The 26130-nt window shown below is 53.6% G+C and overlaps 1 protein-coding gene across 2 annotated transcripts in view; it reads right to left on the bottom strand.

Annotated features, from left to right (window-relative positions):
• Positions 1–9918: 9918 nt before the first annotated feature.
• Positions 9919–26130, bottom strand: part of PRRX2 (paired related homeobox 2) — a 53636-nt gene continuing 37424 nt past the window's right edge. The window contains exons 2-4 of one of the 2 annotated variants that reach the window (XM_069580026.1): positions 12712–12899; positions 11705–11883; positions 9919–10553 (exon numbers count right to left, since the gene is read on the bottom strand). In XM_069580026.1, the coding sequence (XP_069436127.1) occupies positions 10520–10553; positions 11705–11883; positions 12712–12899 (401 nt within the window). In that variant the 3' untranslated portion in view covers positions 9919–10519. The remainder of the gene's footprint in view (positions 10554–11704; positions 11884–12711; positions 12900–26130) is intronic. The other variant, XM_069580025.1, reaches the window with a different exon arrangement.

Genomic DNA, 26130 nt, shown 5'->3' on the forward strand with positions numbered 1-26130 from the left:
GTGGACTCCCTACAGTGTGGGATCAGCTCTGAACCCAGCTTCGGTCTGGCTCCCAAACCGGCTCTAACCACTGTGCCCTCCAGCCTCACTTTCCACAACCACCCCCACCCCCACTCCCAGCACTGCTCCTTTCTTCTACGATCTGGGGACGCCCCCTCCCACCACCCTGCAGCCCCTGAACTTCCGCCCCGGAGGACTGACGAGCTTGCTGAGTAGGGCGGCAGGATGGAGGCGGGCCTCCCTCGGGACCCCAGGCCTCCCAAGAATTCTGAGGCCCGCTTCCGGCCGCGCTGGGAGCTGCCAGTGGGTAACACTGCCCCCTGGTGGTGAGGTGAGCCTCTGTTCAGGAAAAGGGAAAAAGTGAAAGTCGCTCAGTGGAGTCCGACTCTTGCGACCCCATGGACCATACAGTCCATGGAATTCTCCAGGCCAGAATACTGGAGTGGGTAGCCTATCCCTTCTCCAGCGGATCTTCCAGACCCAAGAATCTAACCGGGGTCTCCTGCATCGCAGGCGGATTCTTTACCAACTCAGCTATCAGGGAAGCCCCCAAATATTTATATTATTATTATTATCAGCTGTGTGGAGTCTTCATGAAAGCGCATAGGCTTAGTTGTACCACAGCATGTGGGATCTTAGGTCCCCGCCTGGGATCAAACCTGCGTCCCCTGCATTGAAAACATGGAATCTAAATCACTGGACCGTCCCTTCACGGGCTGCCACTGTACATCTGGGAAACAGGAAGGTGCAGTCCCATGTGCAGTGCCTGCTGTCTGCTAAGCAGGGGCTGGGCGTGGTGTTCACAACTTTTTTTCCCCACTTGAAGCTTAAACGCATCCCAGGAGGGAGATATTTCTGTTTTTTGATGAGGAAAGGCTCTGGAAGGAACCACGACTTGTCCAGCGTCCCTGAGCCGGGGTAGAACAGAGGCGTGGACCCAGTGCGTGCACTTGTATTTTAATATTTTCCCTTCTGGGGAAAGGGGCTGAGAAGGCAAAGTGCCCAGATGAGACCCGAGGGAGGAGGGCATCCGACACTCATGAGGAGCGCGTGACCCTGGAAATGGGTGGGGGGGCTGCCTCTCAGAGCTGCAGCGGCTGCAGCCCCTCGACCCTGGCCCCTCGGTCGCTGAGCTGTGACAGTGGGGCTGGGGGACAACGGGACGTCAGGCAGTGACAACTCCAAGCGCTCAGCGTCCTAGTAGGGGTTGGGCAGCGGGGGCCTCAGGAGGGCCTCTAATCCCTGCTGGGGAGGGGCTTCCTGGAGGAGGTGGCAACTCACCTGTGATGGGGGTAAGTCAGGCTGTTTTTTTTTGGGGGGGTGGGTTGTCCAATCAGACTGAGGAGATTGAGATACAAAGACAGCGGAGCTCAGCCCCCTGAGGTCAGTGCCTGGGAAGTGGAGGGGAGGCGTGGGAGGGAGGGTGGGAGGGAAGGGAGGATAATGGGGCTTGTGGGGGGAGCTATGGATGAGGAGGGGAAGGAGGTTAGAGGCGTGAGCAGCAGTGGGGCTCCTTTGAAGCTTTGGAGCCTTGTTGTGGGGTTCCGGGCCAGGCTGGGGACAGGCCGGCGTGGGCTTGGGGGGCTGGGTTTGTGTCCTAAGAGGGTCTTGGAGAAGGTGTGTGGAAAGAGAGGGCAGAGAAGTGAGGTCAATAGCTGGGCAGTGGTCCTTGATCCCCAGCTGGCACAAATGGTGCCCGACTGCCCCTCCAGGAGCTGGGGGAGAAGGGAGCCAGGAGAGAGGGGCGTGCGACCCAGCGGCATGGAGGGGCCACGCCAGGGTGCTGTCCAGAGGCAGCTGGCAGGAGCCAGGTGATTTTTCTAGAACAGACCCAACCCTGCAGGACTGGGGAAGGGCTGCAGGTGACCTCCGGGCAGCAGCTGCCCCTGTGCCCACACACCCAGGCCCATGAAAGCCTGTGTCCGTCTCCTGGGCAGCAGTGGGTGAGACAGGTGAGGCAGGTGGGGGTCTGCTGACCAGTGCTCAGCCCCAGGCCATCCTGGGCACCAGCGCCAGTTGCCCTCAGGCCCTGGCCTGAGTTCCTCTGACTTCCGTCTCACCCTCCCGTACTCCGCCTGCACGTGAGACTCCCACCTTCCTCCTGGCCCTGGGCAGGGGGGTGGGGGGGGCTAGTGGAGCAAAGCAGAAGCTGTGTGGAGGGTGGGGCTGTGCGGAGCCTGGGGGCTCTGGAACTACGGCCCAGGGTGCAGGCAAGGACTTTGGGGCACAGTCCGCGCCTGGAGACACAGGGCTGCCCCTGGTTGGGGCTTGATGTCTGGGGGGGGCATCCTCTCCTTGGCTCTGAGTCAGGTGAAGGCCCCGAGCAGGGCCGGGATGTCACACAGACCCCAGGATCACAGGGCCCTTGGGCTGTGAGTTGAGGACGTCACCTCAAAATGTTGCCAATATGGTTTAATGCAATAGAAACACCCCCCACCCCCATCCCAGGACACACCCATTCTGAGAAAGCCCACGCCAGGTGATGGCTGGTGGGCCCCAACTGGACTCCCCAGTCTTCTAGGAGGCTCCTTAGGGGAACTGCTGGGGCTCCCTCATTTAATGGATTTCGTGGCTCTGGCCTTCAAGAGTACGTGGTATTTGGTACGTGGTACCCTGGTACGCGAGGGACTTGGAGGAACAGGCCAAGATGAGAGGACAAAGGGGCTGGTTTTCAGCCCTGGAGGCAGGAACAGAACCTGGGGTCCCCCTTGGAAGGTGGAGCCCAATCCCCATAGCATTAAGGGCTCCCAGGACGTCTGTGCGTGTCCCCGGAGGCCACTGGCTTCTGGGGCCAGAAGCTTGTGTGTGCCAAGCCCTCTGATGGCTTCTTGCCCCTCAGAGGGGGCTGGCAAGCCCCCACAGCATCTTCCTTCTTCCTTGTCCACCTCTCCTCTAGAATGCACGCTCTGGGGGAGCAGAAATTTGGATCCGTGTCGTTCCCTGTGCTCCTGTGTCCCCAGTTCTTGTAAGAGCACTTGGCTTCTAGGGCGTGTCTATTAATGAATGATGGTGTGTAAAATGAGTGTGTGTGTGTGTGTGTGTGTGTGTGTGTGTGTGTGTACACACATAGTATAGACATGGGGATTCAGAACTGCCTTTATCCTGGATGGAATTCCACAACAGAAAACTGTGGGTTGAGGGTGTTTGGCATAGGAGAGATGCCATCCGTGTGTCACAGATGTGATGACATCTGTGCTCAGGGGCTCAAAACCTGACCCTTTTGTCATTGTTTCAGATTTTCCTTAATAATACATCTGCGCTTCCTTCTGGGGCTTTCGATGGTCCATACCATGAACCTTAACAGCTCCCTGGCCTTCCATCATCCCGGGTGCCCTCATCATTTATTTATCTGCCCTTATTGTTGGATAATTAATTATCTAAGCTGCATCAGCATAAGCAACGCTTTCGTGGGCACCTTCGGACATAAATCTCTGGGCCACTCTATTGTTTTCAGGTACGTCACTAGAAGTAAAATTACTGGGCCAAAAGGCATGCCTGTTTTTAAGGCGTGTATATATTGTTCTCCAAAAAGATGGTTCCAATTTGAATAGGGTTCTAAAGAGTTTTTGTCAGTTTTTAGTACCCCAGTAGGGAAATGCACAAGTGAGCATAGAGACCACCCACAGTCCACCTCCCTGAGAAAACAGCAGTTCATGCTATGACTTTCCAGATTTTTTAACTATGCTTATTAAATAAACATACAAACTGTATGTAAAGTATGTAATATGCATATACTTTTATGCATATTAAACACATAATATTTATACTTTATATATTACCTCCCTTCCCCGGAGATCCTGCTGTGGCCACCCAAGAGACAGTGGTTGCTCCTCTTGGTCTCTGTGCCCATCAAGAAGATGTCGAGTAACTTCATTTTTTTAAAGTTTGAATTATGAAAATAATAGGGCTGTTCTTTCCATTTTCTGAATATAAAATTAAAACATTGGATTATTCTGTTTCTTACTACACACATCTCCCCAGATGTGCGGATGGGCCTGACATCTAGAATTTAACTTGCTTTTTAAAAAAATGTATTTATTTTTGGCTGTGCTGGGTCTTCATTGCTGGGGGGACCTTTCTCTGGTTGTGGCGAGCGAGGGCCACTCTCCAGTTGCAGGGAACGGGCCTCTCGTTGCAGTGGCTCCTCTTGTGGAGCCCCGAGGCTAGGGCACTCGGCTCAGCAGTTGCGGTTCCCCGGGCTCCAGAACACAGGCTCAGTAGTTGTGAAACTTGGACTTAGTTGCTCTGCAGCACGTGGGATCTTCCCTGACCAGGGATCGAACCTGTGTCTCCTGCATTGGCAGGTGGATTCTCCAACACTGAGCCTCCAGGGAAGTCCCTTAACTTGCTTTAAAAAAAAAAAATTACCCTCCAGAGAATACATTTTCACTGGAGCAGGAGGACTGGGTGGGCAGGATGTTGCTGCAGGAGGAGTGTGGGAGGAGGGGGGCTGAGTTGTCGGGATTGTCTGAAGAATCTGGAGTAGGAACAAGAGGGGTTTAAGGCTGGACATGGAGAGCAGGGCTTCATGCCAGGACCTCAAAACCTGATCTGGGTAATGAAACCTTGTTGGGACGGTCCTGGGGGTCCCCAGGAGGCTTTAGGCAGGAGAGGGACATGATCAAGGCTGTCTTTTAGGGCAGCTAATCTGTCAGTTTATGCAGAATGGCTCAGAAGGTGCTAAGATGGCAGGTAATTTGAGCAGAGGCTTCAGGTCTGTGTCATGGGTCTGGGGTCCTTTGGGTATGCCATGGGTAGAGAGAAGCCAAGCTCCAGTGGACTTCCAAACTCTGTCTCCATCTGCGTTAGCTTTTGATGTTGGGTCTTTTGATGCTGGGTCACGAGTTGCCACAAACACAGCAGCTGAAAACAACACCCAGAGACTTCCCTGGAGGTCCAGTGGTTATATTCTGCTCCCACTGGAGGGGGCACAGGTTCAACCCCTGGTCTCCTGGTTGGGGAACTAAGATCCCACAAGCTGTGTGGCATAGCAAAAAGAAAAAAAAAAAAAGAAAGCAACAGCCATTTATGATCTTACAGTTTCTATAGGTCAGGAGCCTGGGCACAGCTTAACTGGGTCATCTGCTCAGGGTCTCACAGGCTGCAGTCAAGGTCCCCAGCTGAGGTCTCATCTGGAGTGCAGTGTCCTCTTCTGAGCTCTTTCAGATGTCAGCAGGATTGGTTTCTTGTTTGTTGCTCAAGGCTAGAGGGAGCCTCCCTCTCTGCTCTGAATCTCTTCTTCCAGGGACGACCTGGACTCTCTTTTAAAGGGCTTACCTGATTAGGCCAGGCCCACCCAGGGCAATCTCCTTTTTGATCAAAGTCAACTGAGTAGGGACCTTAATCACATAAAGTCAGAGATTTCACCCCTACGCAAGGGGAGGGTATGACAAAAAGTGTATCTGCCTGGGGTGGGAATCATGGGGCCATCCTAGAATTATGCCATCCACACTCCTTTTTCAAGGGCACCTTCTGAGTTCAAGGTGCCCACTCCTGACCCCTCATATCCCAAGTTCAATCCATTCCCACTTCTTCTAAGATGTGAGCTAAATGTTAAGAAGCTCTCAGTACACTCTTCCCACTCTTCCACTTTCAGCGGAGAAGGGAATTCTTGATAATCACAAGCTTCCAGACCTGGAGGACTCCCAGCGGGCTAACAGGAATGGAGGGGAGAGCTTCAGATGGGGGCTACTCATCAACAGTGACTGAAAAGACAAGTCCATCTCTGAACTGAGGCACGATGAAAGGGACATAAAAGGGAAGAAAGCACTTTTTTTCTCCTACTTCAAAGAGCTACTTATATAGCTGGGACGTTCACATTGGCCTGCTTGTTTTGTTTCCCTGTGAGGTTATTAATCTCATTACAGAAAACATGGAGACAAGTGGATTGTGAGCCATTATAAAGTATTTACATTCTGGTTTGGGTCTTCCCAGATTTTTTACATTGCATGTACGAAAATGCATGACAAACATCTTGGCACACATTGCTACCGCCCCTCCCCACCCCCTCCCCCTTACTTTGGATTATTTTTTGAAGTAGGGCTTATAGAGAAGGGATCACTGGGTGAAAGTATGCAAGCGTTTTTGAGGCTGTTGGTACATTTTCCAAAAGGCTTGTGTTGATGTTTATACAGGGACCCCGGTTGGTGATCTGGGGCTTGCTTGTTACTTTGTTTTCGGGTCAGGAGCCTGGGCCAGCTCTGGCGATCTATGTGGGAGAGAGCCCTGCTTCTCCCAGCTTTGCGTCTGCCGGGAGAACAGACACAGAGCTCCCCACAGCGCCCTCCAGGGGCCAGCAGCAAAAGCGCAGGAGCTGAGGGTGCCGTGTTGCTTTGGTGCAGGCACCGCCCCCCGCAGCTGTGCCCACGGAGTGTGTGCTTGGAAGGGGCAAAGCGGAGAGCCAGACTCTCTGGGCAGGGAAAGCCAATTTTCCTGCAGGACGGGGAGTATGTTGACTTCCTCAAACTCCACCCCTCGCTCTGTATTTTTCCACCAAAAACACCCAAAGCGCTTGTTGATGGAAGGTAACTCTGTGCCAACAACCCTGTGAGGTGGCTTCTGTCGTCACCCCCATTTTACAGAGGGGGAAAACTGAGGCCGGGAGAGGTGCCTCACCTAAGGTAAAACTCTGGTCTTTATTTCTCAGGTTTTGGGTCTGGCAAGGAGAGCCAGAGACTGCCTTTCCTTCCATCTCTCCCTCTTTCTCTCAAGTGCCCTTCTTTCAAACAGAAACAGAAGCTGAGGCACGCCATGCCCTGTCCCAAGCCTGCTTGGCCAAATGGGCAAAGGGGAGGCGGAGGGAGGAGGATTCCAAAGTCTCCCAGCCTGGGACGGGGGCCTCGGGTACCTTAGCCTCATGGAAAAATTATATCCCTGGATGGTTGCCCAGGGGGTTGCCCACGCAAGCCCTGTAATTAGGGCTAAAATAGTGACAGCAATGTTGGAATATATTTTCTTTCACAAGGAGGGCCCTGGTGCTCCCTCCCTCAGCTCCCCAGAGCTGCATGTGTAAACGATTAAGCTAGTTTGTTTTTTCTAGAGTGCTGGGGAGGAAGTGACATTGACATCCTTGCGGCCTGATGGCAGGGCCAGCGACTCTGTGGGAACCAGGCCCACGGCTCTCTCTGAACCTGGTCTCAGGACCCGCCTTTCCAGGCCCTAGCGGGAGCTCTCCACCCAGTGAGTGGAAGCCCCCCGCCCGGTGGGAGCCCATCTCTGCAGCAGGCAGCCCCAACCTGGCGATGCTTCACGGCAGCTCCCTTTGGACTGAAAATAGAAAAACCAGACGTGCCTCTGTCTGAACTCCGGAGCGCTGCCCAGGACCTGGGCGGACTCATCCACTTGCTCACGACCAGTCCAGTGCTTCTGGGAGGAAAGAGCCCACTTTTCCTGGCTGCCCATGAGGGCACAGCTCTGGACCCTGTGTGCTGGCCCTAGGCTGGTGCAAATCCCTGGGGCAGGGGGGCGGTAAGCTCCTTGTGAGGGAGACCCAGCTCAGACCAGGACGGCCCCAGTGCTTGTTGGGTGGAAGGACACTGATGAGCCCTTCAGTGGCCAGCAGGTGGCAGAAGAAGGCGGCTGGCTTCCTCCTGCCACCTCTACCAGGTGAGTCCTGCTTCCAGGGGCTCTTCCTCCCGGGCGCATCCATGTGTTTAAACCACATCCTGGCCCCCTGGCCTCCCCCTAGTCCAACAGCTAGTCATCAGCCTCTGTCTCTGCTGGGTCCAGGATGCCTCCTGGATCACCCACTCTGTCCTCATCTGGTCCAGGCTGCTGCCCTCCTGACTGGACAGCCTCTGCAGGGGTGTGTCTGCCTCCACACAGAGTCCAAGGTGGGGAAAGGGGGTCCCTCTACCAAGCAAACTCCCTCCATGACGCCTCACTGCCAGGATGACATCTGCACTTGAGATCTGGCCACACAAACCCCACGTGAACTGGTCCCTGCTTCTGTCCATCTTCATCCTGCACGAAATCCAGACCCAGAACTGTCCCCCACTGGCCCAAAGAGGCAGCTTCTGGCCTATCACAGGGCCTTTACACATGCTGTTCCCCTTGCCAGAAACACTGTTCTCCCTCCCCTCTTCATCTTTCCAGGACACCTCCTCCAGGAAGCCTGCCTGGATGCCTTAGACGAGACTTGGGGCTCCCTGTGATTGAGATGGCCTCTGTAGCCAGGGATCCCATGTCAGTTCTCTGCTTTCTGCTCAGGGCCCTGCACACAGCAAGAGTTTTACAATATTTGTTCAGTGAATGAATGGCAAATGGAGACCCAGAAATCAGTCGCCCAAGGCAGAGGCCAAACTGAGCAAGAAGACACAGCTCTGACTGTCCCCCCCTTCACTCCCTATCCCTGTCCCCCATCACACACACATGGTCAGGGCACTGGTCTCTCCTTGCTCTGGCCCCTGGAGTCAGCTGGGCAGAGCCAGCTGCAGGCATCGGCAGAATGGCCCTCCCCGCGCCTTCAGCTGGAGCAGTGCTGCCCTCCGCTCGTTGGCGGCCCCCCTACTGCTGACCAGAGCCTCAGCCTCCCATCACAGTCACAGGGCGATGGTCCCGGGGGCCGTTGGCACATCTGAAGAGGGTGACACCCACCCCACAGGAACTGTGTTTTCATGGTGGAATTCCCAGTGAAAGATGGGGAAGAGTCTCTGGGGGTGAATTGGGAGATGGGGAAGGTCCTCACCTCACTCGGGGACGGTCACACCTTCTAAAACAAAAACAGAGACCGTTTCTTATGTTAGGATTGCCACGTGGCTTTGCCCTGTTCAGGGTCACCTAGAAGATGCAGCCTGTGGCGAGGATGCCGGCCCTTTGGGGGTGCTTTGACACCATATGGGCAGGGCAGACTGGAGACATGGGGCCCATCCGTGGAGTCCAGCGGTGTGATGAGGGGCTGAGCACCTCTACCTCTGGACCGTCTGGGGGTCAGGAAGTGTGTTCTTTGTTTTTCTATTTTTGGCCACGTCACATGGCTTGGTAGGATCTAGTTCCCCAATCAGGGATTGAACCTGGGAGATGGCAGGGAAAGCACTTAGCTCTAACCACTGGCGGTGTGCATGCTAAGTTGCTTCAGTCGTGTCCTTCTCTTAGGACAGTAGAGTGGGTTGCTATGCCTGTTTCCAGGGGACCTTCCCCACCCAGGGATCGAACCCATGTCTCTTATGTCCCTTGCATTGCCAGGTGGGAACCTACCACTGGCGCCACCTGGGAAGCTCTAACCCCTGGACTCCCAGGGAATTCCCCTGGGAAGTGTTGTCTCACTTCCTGGGGGCTGGTTGCAGAAATGATCTCTTAACCTCCCTGGAGGCTATGCCCATCAGGAGGGGTGGCCTGGGGCCGGGTGGAAAGGGCTGGCTTCAGACCACACCCCTCACTGCACACTTTTTTGCAGACTCCTGAGTGGCTGGTGGCACACAGGTCCTCTCTCACCCCCAGTGACCATCTGCGAAAGGGCAGGCTGGAGAACTTGGAGGAAGGGCTCTGGCGGTCTTGGCTGTTAGAACCACTCTGCCCTGTAAGCCCACCTGGGGCCTCCTCTCTGCACCCGCACTGTCTGGGCCCAGGCTCCTCCACAGCCAAAGGTCTAGGGGCACCCACACCTCCTGCGTGTCCAGCAGCAAGGGCTTTAATTCTAGCCCCTGCCCCCACACCCACGCTGCCCCTGCCATAGGGCAGGGGAGACACCCCTGCCCAGAGAAGGCTGGGATCCTGCCCAGAGTCACACAGCAGGGTTTCTCCCAAACACCTGGGTGTCAAGGGCTCCAGGGAAAGTCTCTGTCCTCCAACCCCACTCCCTACCCCTGGGGTCTGCAGGGTGATGAAGGACTTTTTCAGAATAAGGGACACAGATGAGGGAGCTGGCCCCTCAAAATGGCCCCTCATTGGTTTGCTGTCCTGTCTGCCCTCCCGGCAATCTTTGGGGGCTTAAACAATTTCTTCTTTTTTTATTTCTTACAGACAACAGCTTTTTGGCTTTCACACACCAAGTAAGTGAGGTCCTCGGTGAGCTGCTATTCCACCTTCTGGCCCAACCCCTCCAAGGATCAGGGGCCGAAGTCTCCAGCGGCCATGGATGAGGGGCTGAGCCAGGCTCCAGGCATCTCAGCAGCCTCTTGGGCCCAGGAGTCTGGGCTGCAGAGAAGGGCCAGCCAGGAGAGCCCACCCAGCCTGTCCCGGAGACAGGGGGCAGGAGAAGGTCACTTTCCTGCGCGTCTGCCCTCCTTTCTGCTGTCGTTAGACCAGGGAGGCACTGGGATCCTGGCGGAGCCGGCTGTCAGTTCACGGTGGGCACCTGGCTGTGATGCAGGCTGAACTCCTTGGCCTTGAGACGGAGACTGGCGATACTGTTGGCCATGCTGACCCCCGGGGTCGCGGGGCCTGAGCCTCCAGGGCTGTAGGGTGGCACCGTGCTGGGGGCGACACAAGACAGAAGGACGTCGGTGCTGCCCGGAGCTGACCACCCTGGCTGTCCGTCCAAGGACCCCAGCCTCTGGTCCTCTTGCTTCCCCTCCTCAGCTCACGGGCAGCCTTCCCCTGGGGCTGGAGGTGACCTGCGGCGCAAGATTCAGGGCAGAGGCGGAAGGGCCCACGGTCGGCGCTGGGACCTGGAGCCGCCCCTGCAGGTTTGGGGTCATTCCTCACTGGACCAGGAGCTTCCTGCATCCTGTTCACCCCCCAGCACCTGCCCGGTGCCTGGCACACAGCAGGATGGGGGTGGGATGAACATACACCTGTATGGAAGGATACCTCTTGATGGTTCTCCTGGCCCAGGTAAGGAGAGGGCAGGGAGGAGGTGGGAGGGCTGTGGGTCTAGCGTGGGCATTTCCAGGACTCAGACCCCACAAGCTGACCCACTGGATCTCCTGAGACCAGGGCTCCAGCAGAGCTGCTCACACAGCCTAAGGGGTGGACAGCACCCCTGGGAGTTGTAGGGTGCAAAACCCCAACTCTCCAGCACCCCCTCCCTCTCCCGCCCTGCCCTGACACCTTTTCCCGACTTTGACCAGGACAAAACTGCCTCAGCCCTTGCCTCTGGGTCCCAGCCAGGTCCCTGAGACTGAGAACCATCCTCAGGGGCCCTCCCAGCCTCCCTCCAGGATGACTGACAAGAGGTGCTGAGGCGCTCGCGCTAGCCTAGAAAGCTGCAGGTTTTCTTTGTTTTTTATTAAAAAAATATTGATTTAGTAATTTATTTGGCTGCGCTGGGTCTTTGTTGCGGCATGCAGGCTCTTTCAGCTGTGGCTGTTAAAGTTCCGCTGAAGCTGTGGGATCTAGTTCCCTGACCAGGGATGGAACCTGGGCCCCCGGCATTGAGAGTGCAGAGACTTAGCCACTGGACCACCAGGGACGTCCCAGAAACTGGCAGCTGTTCAGCTCCCTCAGGGTGACAGGGGTTCTCTACTCCCTCCAGACAGGTCATATCTTGCCAGTCCACACATTTACAAATACAGGTGCGTGCGCGCGCGCGCGCGCGGACACACACACACACACACACACACACATTCTTACAACCTCCCCCATGCACAGTCACACGCCTGCCCACCCACCCCCAGTCCACGGAGGGCCTGAGCCCCTTTCATAGTTCTCTGCAGAGCCTCGAGGGAATCTGGATCCTAAAACACCACCCTACAGGGGTCTCCAGGCTGCTGCCCCCCCACCCCCCACCCCGCCAACCCTGACCGGAAGCAGTTCCCATGCTCACCTGTAGGGGGAGGAGGCTGTCCAGGAGAGATAGTCCGGGCTCAGGGCGGTGGGCCGGGGAGCCACCGGCTGCTCGACGGCGGCCTCCTGACTGTAGGACTTGAGCAGCGAGGCCGAGCGGTTGGCCAGCATGGCCCGCTCGTTTCTGCGGAACTTGGCCCGGCGGTTCTGAAACCAGACCTGGGGGTGGGAAAGAGCCGTGAGCGGGCTGCCAGGGGGACCCAAGTCCTCTTGGACCCACCGTTCACCTGCTCTGTCAACCACCCTACACTGGCGGCTTCATCTCCCTGAACCTCAGTTTTCCCGTCTGTAAAATGGGGGTGATATAGTGCCTGCCGCTGGGTCAGTGTGTGTTGGAGACTGTGCCAGCGGAGGAATGAAGGCATGAGCTGCTGAACATTTAGCTGCTGGGAGGTTATAATGAAGAGCGGTGTATGCTGGGCACTCTGCTCAGAGCTGGCGCGGAGAAAGCCCTGGACGCTTTAAAACGACTTTTATTTATCAAAACCCTCTGTGCCAGACACTGAGCTAAGCTACAAAAATAATTCTTTTCTTTCTCATAAGAACGCTATAAAATAGACCCACACGATCCTCATTTTACAGGGAACCCACCCTGTGGGCTTCCTTATAACTCATCTGCCTGCAGTGCAGGAGACCCGGGGTGGATTCGATTCCTGGGTCGGGAAGATCCCCTGGAGAAGGAAATGGAAACCCACTTCAGTACTCTTGCCTGGAGAATCCCATGGACAGAGGAGCCTGGCTGGCTGCAGTCCATGGGGTCGCAAGAGTCGGAACGACTTAGCAACTACACCACCACCACCACCACCTACGGTACCGAGGGGTTAAGTACTTGCTCAAGCTCACCCAGCTGGCCAGTGGCAGGGCTTGGATCGGACCCTCGGCCCTCCTGGCCTCAGACGCCCCCGTGCACCTTGGCAATTCCTTAACCCTGAGTGCATGGTGGCTGTACACGCTCCTGCGAGGAGCCCACGGACGCGCAGCGCTCACCTGGACGCGCGCCTCGCTGAGGTTGACCCGCCGGGCCAGCTCCTCACGCACGAAGGCGTCGGGGTAGTGCGTGCGCTCAAACACGCGCTCCAGCGCCTGCAGCTGGCTGCTGTTGAACGTGGTGCGGTTCCGCCGCTGCTTCTTCTTCCGCTTGGCGGCGCTGCTGCGCCCGGGGCTGGGACACTCACCTGCGGAGGGACCCAAGGGTCAGCTCAAGGCCAGGCCGGGCTGCCCCTGCGCCCGCAGGAGCCCGCACGGTCATGACTCAGGCACCAGCTCAGCAACGTGCGCTGAGCACTTTAGCCTGTGTCTTCCCACTGCGGGTGGATGGTCCAGCCCTGAGAGCAGGACCCTTTAATTCACTCCTTTGTTAATTTCTTCATCCATCCATTTATTACACAACACACTTACTGAGCACACGACGTGGCAGGCACAGGGCTAGGGCCCTGGGGATACAAAGGTGAATCAGAGCGGCCAGGCCCCCCTCCTGGGGGGACCAAGAGGGACAACCGACCTGGTCAGGGAGGGCCGGAGGCATCTACGTGTCCTCGAAGATGGCTCAGACTCTGGGGTGTGGTCAACCGCCATGGGTATCGAACCCAGGTCTCCTGCACTGCAGGCAGACGCTTTACCCTCTGAGCCACCAGGGAAGCTCTGTTGAATTATATTAATATATAAAAAGGCACAGTGAAAGTCACAGTTCTGAGGGTCCACTGCTCGCTGTTAGGCTTTTTAACACCCACAGACCATTGGATGTTCACAAAAACCGAGCCAGGTGCTATTCACCTCTTCATGCCCCCTCTACGGAGGAGGGGGGAGTTCAGTTACTGTTTGCACATTTCAATTGTACCCAGGGGTTAAACTGCTGGCCCTTCATCCTGAAGGGCCCTGCTCATTGCTCACTCCTCCAGGAAGCCCTCCCTGATCTGAGTGCACACAGAATGCTCTCTCCTCCATTGCATTCACTGGGCACTTAGAACCAACCCTGTCTGGTTCAGTACTTGCTTATGTATCTTATTTTCGTATTGAAAATGTGTATTTTATGGATAAGCAACAAGGTTCTACTATATAGCACAGGGAACAATGTTCAATATCCTATAATTAAGCATAATGGGAAAAGAATATGAAGAAGAATGAGTATAGGTATAACTGAATCACCTTGCTGTACACCAGAAATTAACACATTGTAAATCAACTATACTTAACAAAAGGATACTTTATCAAGTTAAAGAATCTGAAGATTTCATGTTAAAAAAAGTATATTCTGATAACCAACTGACATCACTGTCACAGCAAAAGATTCGGACAACACTGAAAAGGACAAAGTAAAAGCAATGACTCCCTTCTCTTGACTCTACTCCCAAGCTTTACAAAATCACCAACGTGAATATAAAAGACTTTACAAGCCTGACTCTACAAATGACCCTATTTCACTCCTTTTCGTGACTGAGTAATATCCCATTGTGTTCATCTGCGTCTTCTTTCTCCATTCGTCATTGAATATTTAGGTTCTTTCCACGTCCTGGCCATTGTAAATAGTGCTGCAATGAATATTAGGGTACACGTGTCAGGGAACAAAACAGGGTCATTTGTAGAGAGGTGGGTGGACCTAGAGTCGGTCAGATAGGCTGAATAAGTCAGAAAAACAAATATCATATATTAATGCATATATGTGGAATCCAGAAAAGTGTTACAGGTGAACGTATTTCCAGCATAGAGACGGAGAGAACAGACGTGGACACAGGGCAGCGAGGAAGGGTGGGAGGAATTGGGAGATTAGGATGGACATAGATAGACTGTGCTGTGCCTAGTTGCCCAGTCACATCTGACCCTTTGCGACCCCATGGACTGTAGCTCACCAGGCTCCTCTGTTCCTGGGGATTCTCCAGGCAGGAATACTGGAGTGGGTTGCCATGCTCTCCTCCAGGGGCCATATACACACTACCACGTGTAAAATAGATTTCTAGTGGGAACCTGCTATAAAGCAGAGGAAACTCAGCTTGGTGCTCTGTGATGACCTAGAGGGGTGGAATGGGGGGTGGCTGGGGAGGAGAGGGTCCAAGAGGGAGGGGATATATGTATACTTATAGCTGATTCACTTCATCCTACAGCAGAAACTCATACAATTTTGCAAAGCAATTTAACTCCAACAAAAGTTAAAAAGCTTACAAGTATGAGATCACGCTGAACACACTGGTGCTGCCAAGTTCCTCTTCCTATTTACTATACTCCTGAGACCGCTCCAACCCGGGCCAGCAAACCAGCCTTCTTTATTTGCATCATATGCACTGATCTGTATTTTCCCTTTTGTTCCCTCCTTCCCTGGTGGCTCAGCTGGTAAAGAATCTGCCCACAATGCAGGAGACCTGGGGTCAATCCCTGGGTTGGGAAGATCCCCTGGAGAAGAGAACGGCTACCCACTCCAGTATTCTGGCCTGAAGAATTCCATGGACTATTCCAGGGGATCTCAAAGAACCGAAAGAGTTGCCACAGAAACAGTAAACCATCATCTCTTGTCGCAGAAACAGATTCAAACACGGAGAGGGACAAAGCAAAAGTTAACGGCGCCCTGTTCCTGACTTTGCTCCCCAAGCTTTACAAAATCACAGGTGTGATTTAAAAATAATTTATAAGCATGACTCTACAAATGACCCTATTTCGTTCCTTTTAGTGGTTGACTTTGAGCGACTTTACCACTTTCACTTTCCCACCTTCCACCTGCCAGAACCATTGTAAAATTCGTCTTTGCTTTATCCTTTCAGCACTGCTGTTTGCATTTTTTTTCCTAGTATTTTCTCCTGCTCTTCTGTTGGAAGCTAGCCGACTGTGGACTGCTGTGCCCCTCTCTTTGATCCCACTGAGCAACACATCCCAGGGATTTCGCCACCCAGGACAGAAAGCCCTGCATGTGGCTCTGTACCACTCAGTTGTGCAAACATACTATGTTTTCAAAAATATTCTATTTATTTACTTATTTGGCTGTGCGGAATCTTTCCGTTGTGGCACGCGGGGATCTGGTTTCCTGACCCAGAATCGAACCCAGGCCCCCTCTGCATTGGGAAGACAGAGTCTTCGCCACTGGACCACCAGGGAAACCCCTAAACTATGGTTTATTTAACTAAAACCAGAGCCCTATCGATTGGCAGGTGGTGTGTTTCCAATTTTTTGCAACTCAGAAGAATACCACAATGAATAACCTCATGCAAACATGATATCCTATTTTTGCCAGTGAATATTTGGGACAGATCCCTAGAATTGGGATTGTTGGGCCAATGAGTAAAATGCTAGCTATAGCCAAGGCCCCCATCCAGGGTTCCCAGCAGCGGTGGACGGGAAGGCCAGTCTTGCTCCCAGTTGGGTCAACAGAGGGTGTGGATAACCTTTTGGATCTGGGGACACACCTTGTATTTTTGCTTCCCCAGTTACATATTCCCTTTACGTTGTTGTTCAGTGGCTCATTCGTGTCCAATTCTGCGACCCCATGGACTGTAGCACGCCAGGCTTCCCTGTCTGTCCTTCACTATCTCCAGGAGCTTGCTCAAATTCACATCCATCAGGTCAGTGATGCCATCCAACCATCTGGCCCTCTGTCGTCCCCTTCTCCTCCTGCCCTCAATCTTCCCCAGCGTCAGGGTCTCTTCCAGTGAGTCAGCTTTTTGCATCAGGTGGCCGAGGTATTGGAACTTCAGCTTCAGCATCGGTCCCTCCAGTGAATATTTAGGATTGATTTCCTTTAGGATTGACTGGTTTGACCACATCCTACATTCTTCACACGATGCTGAGTTGTTCAGCTGAGCATCTAGAACATTCCAGGCCCGGCCACAGATACCATTCAATCCTGGCTCCCATGTACGCAGAGCAACCAGCTGATTGGACTGGAGGGCAAACTGTTCCATGAGTCTGGTCATGGTTGCATGGCGTGGGGGTTGGGGGAGGGGAGTTGTCAAGCAGGAATCAGGCAGGGTTTCCCGGGAAAAGATGGCCTTACTGGGTTTGGACCGGTGGTTCTCAATTGAGGGCAATTTAGCCTCCAGGGGACATCTGGCAATGTCTGGAGACTATTTTGAAAGTCAGGACTGAGAGGCGAATGGTGCTCCTAGGACGGAGGTAGAGACCAGGGCTGCTGCTAAGTACGCTCCAGTGCCCAGAACAGCCCCTGGATCAGGGAATTCTTTGGCTCACCATGTGCATAGCGCTGAGGGAGAGAGGCCCTGGTTTGGAGAGAGGACCAGGAATTGAAGTCCATTACTTTTCCCATTTGGGAAATACTAAAAACACAGGACACATGTGGGAATGGGGTAGGCGGTGGCAGGGAACACAGAGCGAGCTGGCCTCATCTCCTGGACCCGCTTCAGTCTTCACTCCTCACCCCTTTCCTCCAAGGAAAGGTGAAGATGGATGAGAATGTCTGGTGGCTGTGAATGTCTCTCCACCCCTGACCCTCACCCCCTCGAGTGGGAAGAAATCTTACACCAAAATATCAAGGGTCGAGAGCTGAAAACCTGTGTGATCAAGACCCCAGAGAGTGGACGGAAGCTTCTGGAACACCAGCCATTGCAAGCCGATTTCCGCCCCCCCCTTTAGGCAATACTGCTTGGGCACAAACCCAACGCAGGAGGCCTTTCAGCCAAAAAAGGAGACTTTTTCGGGAAATTTCTGAGCAATTCAAAACGGAGGGTGTTGAAATGAAAACCATTTTGCAGCCTTGGCCCCCGCCAAGGGGGTGCCGGAAGAAACAACTCTGCTCTTTGGCTAAACTGCTGGAGACTTGGAGCCGAAACTCTCAGGCAAGGGATTTACACCCCCAGCTCCAGCAACCCGACTCTCACACCCCTCACCCCAGCTGGGCTGGAGTCACTTCTCTCCATCAGGGCAGCTGCGATGGAATGTGCTCAACAAAAGCGGGGTTTGGGCACGAACACTGTCCAGTGTTGCATACACGCCCATCCACTGGATCCCAGCATCTGCCCTACGAGGTGTTATCCCATTTCACACACTGGGAAACTGAGGCTCTGAAAGGTTGACCCAAGATCACGCAGCTGGGACGTGCCTGTGGGGAGACTCAGGCAGCCCAGGGTATGAGTTTGTCTCTGCTGAGTCGTCTTCCGTCATTCTCCTGGTTCCCAGGGAAGGTGATGCCAGGTGTGGGGCGGGGGGGTCACACTCTCGGTCCCAGCTCTGGGAGACCTCATGGATTGTGTCATCTCACTGCTGTGGAAATGTCCCCAAGACTCCATCCCTAGCCCCCCAGGGGGGAAGACCTCACCTCTGGGAGTCCTGCAGGACCGTGGTTTGCCCAGGGTCACACAAAGTTCCTGGAGGAGCTGAGTTTAACTGAATGCCAAGAGCACAGTCATTGCTCCATAAATGCTTGCTGCATTTAACATTGTTTTTGGCTGTGCTGCACAACATGTGGGATCTTCATTCTCAGACCAGGGATCGAACCTGCGCCCCCTGCATCGAAAGTGCAGAGTCTTAATCACTGGGCCTCCAGGGAAGTTCCTGCCCTTAACATTCTTGATCGTATGCAACGCGCCTCCACCCCTACCCCCCTCCCCCCTCCCCACCCCCCGCCACCAAATAAACAGGATCTTTCTTCTTCAGCCCAGCCCCTAGCAGAAAGCTCCTTCCAGCCCCAGCTGCGGGCAGAGGCTCAGGAGATGGGGAAGATTTAGGAGGTGTCTTGGAGGTGACCCAGGACTCGAACCCACAGCTTTGGCCTTAGCCAGGGCTCACTCTCGGGCTGCACTTTGCTTCCCAGCGGATGCGCCGGATGTTCGTTACCACGAGTTCCTGAATCGCCCCCTGAGAAGTGGATGTAGTGGGCGTGTGTCCTCTGGGGGTTCCACGCTTGAGCTTCAAGTATTTGGAAAATAAATAAATACTCTTGAAGCCTCGGGCCAGCAAGCACTGGGGCCAGGTCCGTCCCAATCAGGGCTGTGCCCAAAGTTTCCTTTTGTTCAGTCAAAGTTCTGGGATTGAAAATAAAGCCTGAAACCACCGCCATTTACCTGGGCTCTTTAGGGGCTACTGTGAGGGGCTGAGTCCAGGGAAAGATAAACGGACTCAGATAGCAGAGGCAGCCACGCTCTCTCTCTTATTACATTACAGTGAGAAAAAGTGACTGCTGCACCGTTCTCTGCCATTAAATTATTTCACACATACCATTTACTTGGCTGACTTCAGGCCAAAGACATTTGAAAACTCTGCTCTCGGCCAAATGATCAAGTGTTCCTGGCTCCTTCCCCTGCACCCATGGTTTTTCTTATTCCATTTAATTTAAGGGTCTAAATAGTCTGGAGGGAATTAACTGCAAATTCTTCCTAAGACAAATAAACCCGGCCTCTTCGTTTCTGCCTTTCTCAAGCTGTTGAGAGACACTCTCTGTTTGTTTTTGCTTCAAATAGTCAGTTTGTGCGTGACCCTGGGGCCACGGCGAGCTCCAACCCAAATAAATAACTTTTATTAATTAGCATTTATTCCGACCGAATAAGCAGCCTCCCCCACCCCAAATGTGATCTCTGCCAACACGTTCACAAAAATAAACAACAGGTCCCCAGGACCTCGATGTGGATTTAACAAATTAACACTGGGCCTTGGTCAAAGGAGTTTTGAGGCTGCAGAAGTACTTACAGGCAGAGGAGTCTGGGGAAGGAAGTGGAGGTGGGGGTGGGGGCGCATGGAGGCTGCGCCCCCGAACACCCAGGTTTCCTGCTAGAGAGCTGGGTTCATTTGAAAGACCCCCTAGGAGTGGGGCTCAGACAGGAATTCTGGAATGTGTATCCTTATGTGCCTTCCAGGCAGCATCCCTGACTCCAGGGCCACCAGGAGAGCCTTGGGAGAGAATCTCACCTCATCAGATAAGAAGTAACAGGGAGCAGAGGTGGTTAAGGAGGCCTGGGTCCTGGTTTAGGACCGCAGGTTGGTGCCGGCTCACCAGCAGAGTGGCCACGGGCGAAGCCTTTATTTCACCCCAGCCTCAGGAATCCCCCTGAGAAATGGAGGTAACAGGAACCACTTCACCAAACCCTCATGAGTATCTGACCTGGGTGCTCTTAGCCTGATTTTTACAGAAGGGGAAACTGAGGCACGGGGTTAAACAACCTGTCAAAGCCACGTAGCCAGTAAAGGCTGGGGCAGGGACTTAAATCTGCAGGTTGGTCCAGAGCCCAGGCTTCTTACCACCTTGGCATAGGCAGCCGGCCTGATGAGTACCCCCAGGTCCTCATGTAGAGGGATCCTGAGATGGGGGGAGTCTCTCCAGGGGCTTAGGGTGAATGGTCAGCCAAGAAGAGGGGGCTGAAGGCAACAGGAGCATCTCTAAACCTGAGGTCTGTGCTGGAGTCCCTGGCACACAGGCCAGGGGTAGCTGGGAGCAGCATGTAGGGCAGGGTAGCTTTGAGAAGAGGCAGGGGGGTGCCAGCCTGTGATGCCTGAGAGGGCAGAGCCAAGGTTGGGCCTGGCTCTATATGCATCACTCATATTGGAAGGAAGAAAGGAAAGATGGGCAGGAGGTAGGAGAAGAAGTGTGGACCCTGGAGCCCTCTGGAGAAGGGCACCTGGGCTTCGGGGGGCTTCCCCAGGAGGCCAGCCCCACCCCACCCCCAGAATCTCAAGCAAGGAGCCAAGGGCCACTTTCATGCTTGGACTGGTCGGCCTCTGTCCAGGACACTCAGGGACCAAGGCGAAGGCCCAAATGGGAGCAGGCAGTGAGATCACCGAGGCGAACTTTCCAGCATCACCCCCTGGAGGCCCCCAGCAACCTCGAGAGTGGCGGGGGGCGGGGGTCACTGCCTCACAGAGAAGACGGAAGGAGGGCCCAGAGAGGGGCTTGGACCTACCCAGGGTCACATAGCAAGTGAGAGCTTTCCCTCTGCAAACCCCAGACCCATTCTTTTTCTTACTGCACCCCTGGTAGCTGCTTGGCAGCGAGAAGGGAGGGAGGAGGTAGCCCCAGTTCCCAGCCCAGCCCTGGGCAAACTGGCCATAAACTTGACAGAGGTATGGGGCCTTCCTCTTGAGGGCTTTCTGGTTCTATCTACTGGATGGGACCCCCAGGTCGCCCAGGTGGGCAGTGCCAGGACAGGGCACCTCAGTGGTTTCAGAGATGTTGTCCCAGGTTAGTGGTCTCCCGGAGGTCAGCATTTACGCTGGACAGGCACATCCTCTCCCTGTGGACTCCTGCCCATTCCGTTCCTGGACTTACCACTTCTCTCTGCCTCCCTGCTCACCTTCAGTTCTCAGCAGAATGCCACCTCCTCCGGGAAGCCATCCCAGACACACACACACACACACACACACGCACACCCCGCCCCGGCCCTGCTGCCACATCACAGCTCTGTCACGCTGTAGGGTAAATGTAAGGTCATTTGTCTGGCAGGGACTGGAACTTAACTGTTTTCTGACTCCCTGGGACCCATCACAGGGCTTGGTCCAAGGTAGGAAGTGTTAATCACTCAGTCGTGTGACTTTTTGTGACCCTGTCGACTGTAGCCCACCAGGCTACTCTGTCCACGGAATTCTCCAGTCAAGAATACTGGAGTGGGTAGCCATTTCCTTCTCCAGAGGACCTTCCTGACACAGGAATTGATCCTGGGTCTCCCGCATTGCAGAATTTTTACCATCTGAGCCAGCAGGGAAGCCCAAGGCAAACCCTGCACAAATATTTGTTGAGTGTTCAGTGAATGAATGAATGAATGAGAAGGCACTGAAAATGTGTGGGAAGACTTCAGAGTCTGCTCCTGTGCTGGGCTGTCTCCAGGGTCCAGGATCTTCCTTGCGGAGCTAGGGCTGAGTCACGACAGCACGTGTCACAGGGCAGGGGGCAGGGGCTTGGGGCGGTGGGCTGGGGAGTCAGCCACCAGCAACCACTGCCCAGCCACCCCTCCGAGGACATCTCATCTCAATCATTCTGAACCAAAACCCAAGCTGCTCATCTACTTTTACACCTACCAGTCTGGAGAAGGAGAAAATATCGCAGGAAGGAAGGTGAGGAAGGAAGACACACTGGGACTCAAGGGGGCAGAGAGGTGCCCTGGAGACCTATCCATGTCCCCATGGCCTCACAGGCCTCAGACAGCATATAAGAAACCAGGGGTCACGGGCCACCCCCGTCCAGGACTGCTGCACCCCTAGGCCTTCCCAGCCTGCACAGTAACCAGTGTGTCTACGGGGAGGGTTCAGCCAGGCTTGGGCTGACCCTGGAGGAGGCTGGGGAGGCCCCCGATGTCCTCTTGAAACGTCAGCAGAGTTCTGGAGGCAGGTGCAATGCATCTGGGTCTCCCTAGAGTCTAGAACCTCTTCTGTATATGCGCTAAGGACACGCATGCTGCACACACTTCCATCAGGCCACTGGATGCCCCAAGAAGCCCCAGTGGGGGGTCAGTGTGCCAGGGGAACTTGCCTTACTGGACAGCATGAACTCCCGTCACCTCAGGGCCTTTGCACATGCTGTTCCCTCTGCCTGGAGCCCTGCACCCATTTTGCCTGGCGAATGCATCCCTGCCTTTAATCTCGGACTAGATGCCCTGTCCTTGGGGTCTTTTTCAGCCCCCAGACCAGACACATCTCCTTGGTACAGGCCTCTGGGCCCTCTCTCGCTCCCGCACATCTGTAATTAAGTCATTCTTCTGTTTTGGTTACCTGCTTCATGCCTGACTCTTTCATTTCATTCTAAGCTCTAGGAAGACAGGGGCTGGGTTTGCCTTGTCACTGCTGTATCCCCAGCACCAGGCAAGTAGTTTGGTTTCAGAAGTATTTCTGAACGATTATATAAAGGAGGGAAGGATTCGCTCCAAAAAAGGATGAGAAGTGTCAAGTCCCAAAGCCACTTCCCTTCACCCTCACAAGGGCCAGACAATGGTTTCTTAGATAGGACACCAAAAGCACAAGGAATTAAAGGACAAAAGAGAAATCAGACCTCTTCAAATCAAAGACTTTTGTGAACACCATCAAAAGAGTGAAAAGGCAACTCATAGGATAGGAAAACTACTTACAAATCATACGTTTGGTAAGAGACCTGTATTTAGAAGATGTTAAAAACTCTTGTAACTCAACAACAAAAAGACAAACAATTCAATTTAAAAATGAGCAAATGGGAACTTCCCTGGTGGTCCAGTGGCTAAGACTTCATGCTCCCAATTCAGGGGGCTCAGGCTCCATCCCTGGTCAAGGAGCTAGATCCCACACACTGCAACCAAGAGTCCGCCTGCCACACCTAAGACCTGGTGCAGCCAAATAAATACATAAATATTTTACAAAAATAAATAAAAATAAACTAATGATCTGAATAGACATTTCTTCAAGTAAGATATACAAATGACCCATAAGCACATGAAAAGCTGCTCAACATCATTAGCCATGAGGGAAACAGATGGTGAAGCAAAGCACAATTCACAATGAGATAGCACTTCATACCCACTAGGACGGCTAGAATCAAAAGACATAGTAACAAGCGGTGGCAAGAAGGCAGTGAAGTCAGAACTTCCAGCCCCTGCTGATAGGAATGCAAAGTGATGCAGCCACTCTGGAAAACAGCCTGGCAGTTCCTCAAAATGTTAAAAATAGAGTTAGCATATGACCCAGTGATTCCACTCTCAGTTATATACGCAAGCGAAATGAAAACATATGTCCACACAAAAACTTGGATATGAATGAATGTTCATAGCAGTATTACTCATTATAGCCCCAAAAGTGGGAACAACCCAAAATGCCCATCAGCGGATGTGCACACCGATATCCATACAATGGAATATTATTCGACTGTCAAAAGGAATGAAGTACTGACCCATGCCACAAACGAACGACCGTTGAAAATATTCTCTGTGTGCGCTCAGTCACTCAGTTATGTCCCACTCTTTGCAAACCCATGGACTGTAGCCCGCCAGGCTCCTCTCTCCATGGGATCTTCCAGGCAAGAATACTGGAACAGGTTGCCATTTCCTACTCGAGGGGATCTTCCTGACCCAGGGAGCAAACTTGTATCTCTTGTATCTCCTGTATTGGCAGGTGGCTTCTTTACCACTAGCGCCATTATGTTGAATGGAAGAAGATGGAGACATTGACAGAAAGGCATATAATGTAAGATCCCACTCAAATGAACTGCCCCAAATAGGCAAATCTATAGAGACAGGAAGTAGATTAGTGTTTGCCAGGGTGTTGGGGGAGGCTGGTGGAGGTGGGGATTGGGGTGGGGTCAGAACTAAAGTGTGCAGGGTTGCTTTCTGGGTGATGAAAATGTTCTCAAATTGATTGTGGTGATGGCTGCACAACTGAATAGATTAAAAATCACTGGATTGTATGCTTTAAATGGGTGAGTTGTCTGGTACGTGAATTATGTTTCAAAAAGTTGTTATACAAGAACACAGAAAAAAGGGAAGGAGGCAGAGAGAAATACTGGGATTGGCTGAGGATAGCAAGGAAAGAAGACCCCTGTATGCTTGGTGGGGAGCCAGGGAAGAAAGTGATAGCGAGTGGGGGTGGGGGGCTCAGTCCTGCCTGGGAAGCCCCAAAGCCACTGGGTCAGAAATGCTTAGAAAGACAGCAGCCACAAGGTGGGGATCTCCGGATAGAATGTCTTTGTGTGGGGGCTGCTGGAGGCAGATAGGTGGGACCAAACCATCTTTAGAGTCCCAGGGGACTTTGACAAATGGGATCACTGGGCCCAAGTGGGGAGAAGCGATGAAGCTCCCAGACAGAGAGCATTTGCATCCTATTCTCAGGCACAGAGAAGGGTGGGAGGTCAGAAGCCAGACAGAGCTGGCAATCTCAAAGGCTCTGGGGTCCCTGGAGCTTCCCCTGGTGTCCCCAAAACCTCTGAGTCCAGGGCCTGATCACCTCCCATCTCAGGGCCCCAGGAACCAGAAATTCACATCTGTGATCAGCCCAGCCTTCTCTGCTTTCGAGATCCCCAAAAAGAGCTCCATAAATTGGGGGCACATGGTTGGAATGGGGGTATATAAGGGATTGAGGGTTAGGGAGTCCATCGGGAGGAAGAAGAGCAGCCTTTTGCTCAAAATTTGATCTGAGAAGGAGGTTAGCGTCTGTTCCGTCTGGTTTTAATCTAAGGTTGGTGGCCAAATGCCAGATTTATTGTAAAACCTACATTTTAATAAGGGGCTGGTATCTGGAGGAAAGCTCATTAACCATTTCCAGACCAGGGTGAAGTTGCTGCTTGGGGCTCAGTGTGGGGTTTCCTCTCCCAGTTCTAGTTCCCGGGCCTCTTGAAGCCCATGGCCAGCACCTGCTGGGAGTCAGGGCGAAGGCTGGGGCCCAGGCGCAGAAGCAGTCCGACTCTGTGTAACTTGACTCTGAAACAAAGCTGCAAACAGTTCTGGGATCTCAAGTCTGTAACGTTTGTCTTCTCAGGACTCAGACTTGAAGGAACCTTACAGATTATCTGTCAAAGTCCCTCACGTTGCCAATGGGGAAACTGAGGCACGTGGTGGGGGGCACGGTGACTTAGCCAAAGGGCTTCCAGCAAGGCAAGTCCTGTCCACTGATGTCCACCCCTGAGGACATACATTGTCCTCCTTCTTGCTCCTCTCTGTTTCTGGGTTCCCTGTGGAGATCCGCATCCTTGACCCAGCAACAGGGCGAGGTTGGTAGGGGGTGGGGCAAACCAGCAGCCCCACCAGAGAGCCAATGGCTGCCTCCTCCAAGCATCGGAGACGTAGGAAAACATCACCCTGTGGGTCCTTAGTCAAGAGAGCTCCCCTCTTGGGTGCTCCATCTCACCATCTGTGGAGTGGGACAGGAAGAGATGTACCTCCCTCTCAAGGCAGCACAGAGAACATGGACTAGTCCAGGGCTTTCCTGAGAACATGCTCAACGCAGCGGGCTACACACATGCCCACTACCTTCACTAGTACTTTTTCAAAATGAAACCGAGGCCCTGACTCATTGGTTCTTCCCCTATGTCAATCATGAACCCTTGGAGGAATCTAAGGAATTCTATGGACCCTTCCCTGCTGGCTCAGATGGTAAAGAATCTGCCTGCAATGCAGGAGAGCTGGGTTCAATCCCTGGGTTGGGAAGATCCTCTGGAGAAGGGAATGGCTACCTACTCCAGTATTTGTGCCTGGAGGACTTCGTGGACAGATGAGCCTGGCAGGGTACAGTCCATGGGGTCGCAAAGAGTCAGACACGATTGAGCGACTAACACTTTCACTTTCCCCAGAAAAACACAGGCGCACACAGAAGTTTGCACATACCTTTGGGGGGGCGGGGCATGGTTCATAGACTTTCTGAATTGTGTTCAGACTCTATGCTAAAGAGTCAGCTTGAGGACTTTGCTGGTGGTGCAGCGGGTAAGATTCTGCCTGCCAATGGAGGGGACACAAGTTTGATCCCTGGTCTGGGAAGATCCCACATGCCTCAGGGCAACTAAGTCACAACTGCTGAGCCCACGTGCTCTAGAGT

Source organism: Ovis canadensis, chromosome 3 (genome assembly GCF_042477335.2).
Source record: "Ovis canadensis isolate MfBH-ARS-UI-01 breed Bighorn chromosome 3, ARS-UI_OviCan_v2, whole genome shotgun sequence".
Classification (NCBI taxonomy): Eukaryota; Metazoa; Chordata; class Mammalia; order Artiodactyla; family Bovidae; genus Ovis; species Ovis canadensis.